Source organism: Lutjanus erythropterus, chromosome 18 (assembly GCF_056507025.1).
Source record: "Lutjanus erythropterus isolate fLutEry1 chromosome 18, fLutEry1.hap2, whole genome shotgun sequence".
In the NCBI taxonomy this organism is placed as follows: domain Eukaryota; kingdom Metazoa; phylum Chordata; class Actinopteri; order Lutjaniformes; family Lutjanidae; genus Lutjanus; species Lutjanus erythropterus.
The window spans coordinates 8,744,951-8,754,760 of NC_139334.1; the positions used below are offsets into that span (position 1 = coordinate 8,744,951).

General features: G+C 37.2%; 2 protein-coding genes across 2 annotated transcripts; both read right to left on the reverse strand.

Moving 5' to 3' along the window:
• Positions 1-79: 79 nt before the first annotated feature.
• srp14 (signal recognition particle 14) lies at positions 80-3,366 on the reverse strand. Its single transcript, XM_084742693.1, has 5 exons — positions 3,210-3,366; positions 2,040-2,112; positions 1,060-1,172; positions 902-934; positions 80-749 (listed from the first exon to the last, which is right to left on the reverse strand). Exons 1-5 carry the CDS (start codon positions 3,231-3,233, stop codon positions 660-662), a joined length of 333 nt encoding a protein of 110 aa, XP_084598819.1. The 5' UTR covers positions 3,234-3,366; the 3' UTR covers positions 80-659.
• A 1,510-nt stretch (positions 3,367-4,876) lies between these two features.
• On the reverse strand, positions 4,877-9,567 carry pld4 (phospholipase D family member 4). Its single transcript, XM_084743305.1, has 10 exons — positions 9,471-9,567; positions 9,208-9,365; positions 7,318-7,501; positions 7,112-7,232; positions 6,882-7,009; positions 6,469-6,669; positions 6,217-6,356; positions 5,952-6,117; positions 5,547-5,643; positions 4,877-5,407 (listed from the first exon to the last, which is right to left on the reverse strand). Exons 1-10 carry the CDS (start codon positions 9,519-9,521, stop codon positions 5,205-5,207), a joined length of 1,449 nt encoding a protein of 482 aa, XP_084599431.1. The 5' UTR covers positions 9,522-9,567; the 3' UTR covers positions 4,877-5,204.
• Between the last annotated feature and the right edge of the window lie 243 nt (positions 9,568-9,810).

Genomic DNA, 9,810 nt, shown 5'->3' on the forward strand with positions numbered 1-9,810 from the left:
GTATTGAACTGTGGTTTAAAATAAGGGAGTAAAGCAATATTCATTGTACTTCAAAAGGTAAATTAAAGACATAATAAAGTAAATTAACCCAAAGAAAAAGTTTAATACAGTAAAATTGGTTAAAAATACATCAATGCTGATCTCTGTATTTCAAAATAACTTCCAGTAGTTTCAATGATTTTTCGTAATAAAAAAAAAACCCCAATGACTGGAATATTGGACACTCTTCTCAAGACAGTCGAATTGAAACATGGCAGCACAGCTCACAGGTTGGCCGTAAATAAACATAAATAGGGACTCTTAACGTTTAAATAATGTGAAAGGCAGATAATCATTGGGCTCCAGAGGTGCCACAGCTGTTGATGACCTGGTTCCGAAGCAGAAATGGTAGCGATTCAATAAACTTGCTTCATCCTGTACGAGTTGGGAGAAATTCCTCAGGTTTTTCTGTTCCAGATCACCGATGGCACTGACCAGCCAGGGATGAGACGTTACCATGCAAACAATGGCATAATAATCAAAGCAGTCACCGGGAGGATGAACAGTGATTCTGAGGCCTCAGGTGAAAGGGAAGTTAAGACCAAATGGAGGCTTTTCCCATTCCCTCGGATAGTACAGGCCAGTTTAGGTACCCATGGTTGTGTTAAAGAGTCTGATGCTCATTGGGTGGCTTTGGTTTTCTTGCTTTTGCTTTTCTTATCTTTCTTCTTAAGTCCATCCATGTGAGCTCTAAGGAGGTTAGAGTACGCCTGAAAAGAGGAGTTTAGGTTCATGATTAAAAGCTCTAACAGCTCATTCATCAAAGAAAGACTATTATGAACTCAAATCAAGAAAATCTGCATATAGTGACTCGTGGTAATAGTTTCACTAATAATTTCACACTGAAACTAGATGAACCTACCATCTGAAACTTGATTACTTCTTTGGTGCTGACCTGTAATGGGAAGAAACAAAAATTCAGCATTAAGAGAAAAATTAACGAGGGAAAAAAAAATCAGAGATCACTAAAATCAAACATAAAAACACAAACACAAAAAAATAGAAACATAGTAAACTCACCACTGTGCTAATTTTCTTCTTGCCATCAGACGCTCTGATGAGACATTTGTTGTCTGCTGGTTCAAATGACTCTGAATGGCCCTTTCTGGGCACTGGCTTGGTCCTCCCGTCATCTGAGAAGCAGAAACACAACGCATTCCAGCTGCTTAGATGTAGGGGTGGCTTGATACCACTCTTCCATGTCTGACACTGCAACTTTCAGTATGAATGCACTTTGCTTAACCTGACCAACTAAAAACATCATTCCACTGAAGGAAGAAAAACACAGCTTACACAGCCTGACTAAGTTATGCAACAGTGAGGCTATTCTTTAAAAAAAAACAAAAAAAAAAACACAGGCTTTGATTTTTCTCTCTTATTTTTAATGAAGAACCAACTGAACTCTAGTTTTGCTGCAAGTGACTTTATGTAGGACAATAAGACCGAACTGAGGTCTTAAATGAGCATTGAGCATGATCTTTTTTTTTTTTTAAACAGCTTTGGTACTTTTGATGCTATAATTAATAGATATTATACTGTTTTAAAATGCATTATCAATAAGATATGCTACTTTGACTCTTTACAGCAAGTTGCTCAAAGTTCAGTTCAGCATTTATGTGATAGTTTATGCTAATGGACTGATTATAGCCCCTAGATATCTGATTAGCTATAGAAAAAGGAAACTCAGTTTTACTGCCCAATAAGCTAGACCTTTTTTTTATTGTAGCCATATTGATATGAAATAATAGGGTAAACACAGATGGGTGTTATCAATGATACTGACTGAGGTTATGTAACATTTAATGTAGCTGAGCCTTTCCAGTGAACAAACAAGCACAAAAGCAACATCCTGACTCTGTCTGACCTTTGAATGGACCCTTAATGAGTGTCATTGGTAAAACGTGTTTATCCTGCTATGTCACATTAAAATGGCTGCTGTGAAAAAAAAAGTCTACTTTGGTTGGGTGATAATTGACAAAACACAGGAGGGACCTACTTACATTTCTTTAGCGTGATGACAACACTGCCAGATGTTCTGCACTTCTGGAACAGCCGTGTGAGCTCTGTGAGGAACTGGAAAACATTGAAAAGCAAATATTAAGTTGTGTTTTAATAGTCTTGTCCAAATGAGTAATTACATTAGGGGCTCTGGTTGACCTCAGCACTAAGCTTTCTAGACACTGACACAAGATCACAAGATCATAGAGAGAGAAAAAAAAATCATGACGGTTATAATGTTCAGCTGTGCTAAACCTGTCGTCGAGGGGCGCTTGAGAGCCTGTCATTTAAGTAACTTTGGACGTATGTGGTGTTGTTTAGAGCTGCAACAAAATCCAAATTCTCTGATTTCACGTCTTCTGATTTCCTTAGTCCTCTATGATAGTATGATGGTTTTTGTCATAATAAGACATTTGATTACGTCACCTCGGGCTTTGGAAAACAGCGATGAACACTTTTCACCATGTTATGGACCAAACCACTGATCTGTTAATCGAGACAATAATCGCCCTAATGGTGTTCAATCTCAAATGAACCTGATCTCATTCAAACGTCAGAATAATTTCTGCCTCTAATACAGTATTAGACTGTATAAACAGCTAATGTCAGCCTGTTTGCTACGTCTAACACTACCCAATAAACTAGCAAGGAGGTACCTAGCAGGTAACCTGCAGTAAAGCATTTCAAACTAGAAACAAGAAACTAAACTACTAAGACACAACATGTTGCTTAGGCTAGCTCTAACTACTATAAACTTAGTTAGTTCTGTTTCAAGGATGTAGTTACTAACTCAAGCGCTAATTTACAGCTAGGTTACAAGCTGTAATGGTTTCCATGAACGAATTTGTAGCTTTAACAGTGGGAAAGATACTGAAGTCGTTCTACAGGGATTTATGTTACTAGCTAACCTAAAGCTTTGAGGCTCCTAAAATGCTCGAGCGTAAATTAACGTAACTATGTCACATTATTTGTCAAAAACATAGAGCCAGTATTAGCATGAACGAAACGTTAGCAGACAGGCTAATGAGTCTGTCTGTCGACAAGCTTGTTAAACGCTGAGGCTGTTAGCTTAGCTAACAGTTAGCCGGATAAAGCAGACACTGTCGATGTCTAGTTCATAACACATAACGCCAACAGATACAGTTATTCACGATGTGAAGTTTTGTTCTTACCGAGTCATTTTCGAGCAGCACCATGATTGTGATTTCAGTTCAGCTGTGGTAGCGTTAGCTTACTGACCACCAGCTAACCACTGTGAAGCACACGTACTACACAAGCCGGAGCCCCGCCTTGCGCCTTCAGTGTGGAGACAGCGGTGTGATCACAGCGCCCCCTGCCGTCAGGGAGGGGAATGACACACAAAGATCCCTCAGTCATACAGCTGGAACTGTAGAGGGAAACGACGTAGCACAGCATTTGATGCAGTATCTGCACTGTTTTGCACGTGTCCAGTAAACAATCAGTGTTTGAAAAATAGAAACATCAACATGAAGGTTAAAAAAAAAATATATATCACATTGTTTATTGTCCTGCAATTTCTCATAGCAAACACAATAAATTACTTTGAGAATATTACAAGATGAGATTTATTTGGCCTCACTATAACAAATATTTTGTCAACAATAAAGTTAGTGAAGTGTATTTTTATAATGATTGAATCTACTCAACAAACCACTTTCTAAAAAATTAGAAATTATTCTTCTGAATCCTGTGTATTCTATAATACTGGCACAGAAAAAAATAAATAAAACTGAATAAATCTATTTTATGAATGCATTTATGTTAAAATCTTCTGGATTGATGTTGAACATGTTTTCGACATTGTTATGATGGACTAAGATTAATTTACAGTAAAGATATGTCATTCTTTATTATGGGGAAAATGATTTGGATAGAAGCCATCAGGACTTTGATCATCTATTGTGCCTTACAAACCTCTTTTTAACTTAAATACATATTTACCCCTTTTCCTCTGGTTCTCTTTGCTATTATTAACTGTATTTCTCATGTTTTTGGATCTTTCTTGCTAAATAAAAGAAATATTTAAGGAAAAAAAAAATTTGGCCGTTGCCATGTTTACGATTTTTCAAAATTCTTACTTTCATTATATAAGCCATATTTCTTAAACAAGGGGAATGTATTTACAGCATTAAAAATGAGAACATGTCAACAATTTTAACAGCTTTCTTAACGTTTGATAAGGAGTTTGTGTCAATATACTTTTTTATTTTGGTTAAATGGGATCTTAACATTAAAGATTATCTTCTCAGTTGTAAATGTTGTAACCTGTTAAGAATTCTTCATAAAGACAATTTTAAAATACATGTAACAGAGTTTCTGGATAAAACTTACAAAAACTGAGGGTCTATGAAGACGTCATTCTTATAGCTGCAGCTGTGATGCTGGCTGACTTTGGCTACCTAGACTGTGACACAGAGGTGGTACAGGTGCAGTTAACTGACACCTGTACAAAATATTTTTTTCACAGCAGCTATTTTGACACGAAATAGCGGTGAACACGGGTGTTATCAGTAATACTAATTAAGTTTCTGCTCCATTCAGGTCAAACTGAGTCAGGATGCTGCTATTGTGCACGTTGGCTAACTGGAAAGGACTTAAATTAGTATCTGTAGTAACTTTGTGATGGGAGAAGCTGGTCAAAATCCTGGCATTAGCGTCTGGTTTTACATGCTGTCTCGGTCTATGTTATTATGTAAGGTGCTGTAAAGAGTAGCCACAGTCACACACACAGTAGCATTTCACAATCCAGCCCACAGTCAGCCACAGCAAAGGGCACCAGCACTCAGGGATGTTTATACATATTTTATTATTATACAGTTAGTTCAACAATCATATATTCAACACTAAAATCAGCACTAAAAACACCCAGTACATCTTCTAAATACTTTGACAATAACTGATTAATAAGTACATGTGCATTACATTACAAAGTCACTGATGAAAATGTCCACTTCATCATCACTTTCAGCACACACTTACTTTAAATATTATGTTCTTTTGTTTTAGCACTCATAGCACAGACAAATCAACCAAACTGCTGATTTTGACGCATAACATAAAAACAACACAATAAATCACACCTATTGGCTGAATATGGCCTTGATAACAAAATATATTGAAGTGTAACTTTTATAAAGGAGTTTCTGTTATCTTGATAGTGCACAGTCTGTGCGGTGTCCTAGGTCAGCGAGGTGCACAGCAAACTCAGAGTCCCAGTCCCTGTCAAACACTGCCCTGAGCTGGGCCTGCAGGGCCTCAGTCTTCCATATAGAGTGAGGAGCATGCTGGGAAATCACCAGACCCACTCCAGCTGTGGTTAGAAAGTAGTCACCTGACCAGTTGGAGGTACCTGAGGAGGAACTCAGTGTTATCAGGTCAATTATTAACCGATTCAACCGCAGAAAAGTGACTCCTCAACACATGAATGCAGAAGAATAAAAATGAGTTCAAACTCAATAATAAATGTATGGAAATAATCTGGTACTCACCAATGTAGGCTACTTTATCAGTCACCATGTATTTATTGTGGTTGACTCTGCTATATGGAATATCAGTCTGGTTTCCTACAGGCACGATGTACAGTTTCTGAGAAGAGAATCATGTGCAAACAAAAAAAGAGAAAAGATAATTCAGCGGTGAAGATGTGTTTACAAAAGATACTTTTATTTCATGTCATGTCTTACCAAGGTTATTATAGTATTATAACTAAAACTAAACAAAAAACTCAAACTTGGTGTGAAAAAACTCTTTAATTAATTGAAATATAATTTAAAAACTGGTCTTTAGAAAAAAGCAAAACAAAAAAGGAATTGAAACAATATTGTGTATTTACAAAATACTGACAGAAATACTTAGAAAAACAAAGAACTATAATGATTCTGTCTGTATCTTACTATTTGGATGCTGATTCCCTGATGAGGGCTGTCCAATGAGGCTAGAGACTGGAGGAAGGGCAGCATGCCTGGATCAGAGTCCCGTCCACAGCTGATCAGCATGCGAATCTTCACCCTCCTGTCAAATGCAGCTATCCTGATGGCCTCATCAATAAATGGCCAATATCTGTTCAATGAGAGAATAAAAAGGCAAGAAATAAAGCTAAAGCAGGCAAATTATTTGATGGAAACAAATATATATACACTTTGTGTGGGTCAGATTCACTTCCGAGGATGTTCAAAACGTGTGGTGGGGAAGTACTCCATGACAGCCACATCAACGTAGTGTTGGGCCTCTGAGATGATGGAGACAATCGCCTCCAGGTCCTGAGTCCTTGATGTGGGACAGAATGATGGTGGCGAGCCCTGGGATTAAAAAAACGCAAAAATAGACTAATGATACCAACAAAATAACACTGATACCGTTTGACATTTTGAAGTTTTCCTCACTGAAATTATTGGAACCAGAGAAACTCACTGAGAGGTAAATTCTGCTGGACACGTTATCAGTTTTCACCAGCAGGGGGTGCTCTCTGTTGATGGCGGTGTCATACTGTGCAGGCCAGGGCTGAGGCAGGGAGCTGTTGGACTGTCCCATCACCCAGTAGGACTGGAAAATCTTATGCAGGTCCTCTGCCACACTGGAACAGTTGTGGATAACCACGCCCAGTTCCTTCACCTACAGGCAAAAGTGAGTAATGAAAGTGTCAGGCAGTGTTTAAAGGGAAAGTTCACCAAAAAATCACTTACTTGTGGTGCTGTTTATCCGTCTAGATTGTTTTGGTGTGAGTTGCTGAGTTTTGGAGATATTTTTGGAGGTATTTTTGACTTCGAGATGAACTGTCCCGTTAAAGATAAAAGCGTCTGGAATTGTAGATGTTTGCTGTTTACCTGTGTGAGAGCCCTCCAGTCCATGTTTGCACTTCCAATGAAGACATGTTTTCTGTCAACAATCCAGAACTTGCTGTGGAGGACGCCCTTTGTCAAGCGGCCAAAGTTCACCTCCCTCACCTGAACTCCTTCAGACAGAAGGAGGCCAGATGAAGGAAAGTAGCTCATACAATGAAGTGCAAATCAAAAAGACACTGCAGTGAATATAGACAACAAGAAAACTTCCAAACCTTTCTCTTTTAAGACCTTTAAATCTGTGGAGTTTGTTCTAACACTGGGAACACTGGTCACCACCCGGACTGATACGTTCCTTGAAGGTAACTCTTCAAGTTCTCTCAGGATTTCCTTCCCCTGCCAAGGAGGACAGATTCACAGCATTATAAGGCCTTTATCACAAATACAACAACATTCTTCTCTGTTTTAGTCGATAACTCACAGGTATATCAGAGGTAGAGTTAACATTGATGTCTTCCCCAGTTAAAGTCCAATAGAAAGAGGCCACATCCACTTGGTACGTTGCTGTTGAGAGAAGATCTTTCCAGGCTTGTTCCAGAGGCACCCCAAACGTTACGTTGTCTTTATATTTCACATGCTGAGGGATGCTCTCCACCAGGACCATACTGAGAGAGAAACAAGACAATCGTCCGTCGTTAAGTCAACAGATTTAGATACATGATGTGTGTTTTGTAATGTCACTTTCAAATTTCACTTACAAAGACAAGATATTCAATGCTTAAACTGATAAACTGACTGACTGACTTTTTTTTTTTTTGTAAATATACAGTCATTCTGAATTTAATGCCTGCAACATGTTTCAAAAAGGTTGGGACAGGGGCAACAAAATACTGAGAAAGTTGTGGAGTACTCAAAAAAAAATCCTGTTTGGAACATTCGACAAGCATGGAAGGTTAATCACTTTGTGAAAAACCATGCAGGAAAACAGTCCAACGATTTAACAACAATTCTCTACTCAAAACTGCAAGGAATTTAGGGATTTCACAATTCAGAAGATCATTAAAAGATTCAGAGAATCCAGAAAAATCCCTGCAGGTAAGGGGTGAGGCTGAAAACCAACATAGAAAGCTCATGACCTTTGACCCCTCGAGCAATACTGCATAAAAAACCCACATGATTGTGTAAAGGATATACTGCATGGCCTCTGGAACATGTTGGACAACTGTTGTCAGTAAACACAGTTTGTTGTTGGATCTACAAATGCATATTAAAACTCTACCATGCAACATGAAAACCATAGATCAACGTCGTCCAGAAATGGTGCCGCCCACCCGCCTGCCCTGGTAAATTATTGACAGTTTCTGTAGTGTTTATTTTCAAATATGTCTCTTCTTCAGAAACACTGCTTGTTACAGACAAACAACATAAGACCGTTGGATCACACAAGCTTTGCCACAAAATCTGAATTAAACAGAAAAACGTAAAACAATTAGAAATCATGAAAAATAATAAATTGTAAATAAAACATGGAAAATATGTAAATATAAATATCAGGGATGCACAATAAATATTTGGGCTGATAATGGAAAATTTATATTAGCATTTATTATTCCAGTAATGAAATTATAGTCAATAAATAACAATATAATTTTAAAACTGAATGTCTGGCTTGACAGATTATCTCAAAGTATTTAATTTGTATTATATGACAAAATTCTCTATATAAAAGTCAAAGTATATTTGTAGAGTTTTTTTATGTGCTTCACGAGAAAAAAAATAAACATTTGAAGATTCAGGACTGTTCTTTGTTTTCATTGCAATTGTGACATCAATTATTAGATTTGATTGATCAGAGCTGTGAAATATGAAATCATCCATCTCTGCTCACTACATCTTAAGCTTTCTTACCCTCAGATCTGAATTAACCACAGCTTATATTAACCTTAAAAATAAATAAATAAATAAATAAAAAATACAAAAATTCAAAAGGGTTATTTTTTATTGATATTGACCATGAGAAGCAGATGAAAAAAATCATATCGTGCTTCCCTGAAAAATATACAATACACAATATGTATATATATATATATATATATATATATATATATATATATATATATATATATATATATATATATATATGTATATATATATATATATATATATGTATATATATATATATATATATATCAATCAGTTGACTTAAATCATCACAATTATTCATCAAACATTCTTACTCTCGACTCTTACTGTATTAACTTGCCACACTCAGTTTTATTATAGCATAACAGCTGATAAATCTTTTCAGCCTGTCTGTCCCCTGTGTGGTTTAAAAGCCACACCAGTGTTTAAAGACAGTGAGCATTATTACCTGCACTGGTCCGTAGAGACATTGCTCCCAGCTCCCTGTGGAAGTGTCTCATGGTCTTTGGGGGGGTTTGGTCTTAGAAGCACGGCGATGGCGAGCAGGATACCCAGGACAATCAGACAGCCCAAAACCACAGCTAATGTCACACAGCTGGTCGACCTCTGACAATAACAGTGTGGAGTTTGGCAGAAAAACAAGTCCAAGATGTAGAAAAATGTCACACAAAACAGAGTAAATAACTTGATGATTATGTGGCATGGTCCTACCGGTTTGCCTGAAACATTACTGTCCTGAAGTCTGTCGTACACAGAGGTCATTTTTCCTTTCAAGTGCTTCTCGCCTAGTGAAGTCCAAAAGCAGCAGAACTCATAAATGCTGAGTTTAATCCCAGAACAACTTTGTTTTTTGAAGGATTGAAAGCAAAAGCAACTCAGACAAAGCAGATGCAGATAACTGCTTCTTCTCCTCCGGCTTTCACCCAAAACAGAACTGAAGTGATATCTCTGGTGTCACATATAGCTCAGCACAGTTCCTGTTTTTACTTTCATTTCTGGTTTTGTGACATGTATTTAGTTGGGATTTTTTTTTTTTTTTTTTTTTTTTAAG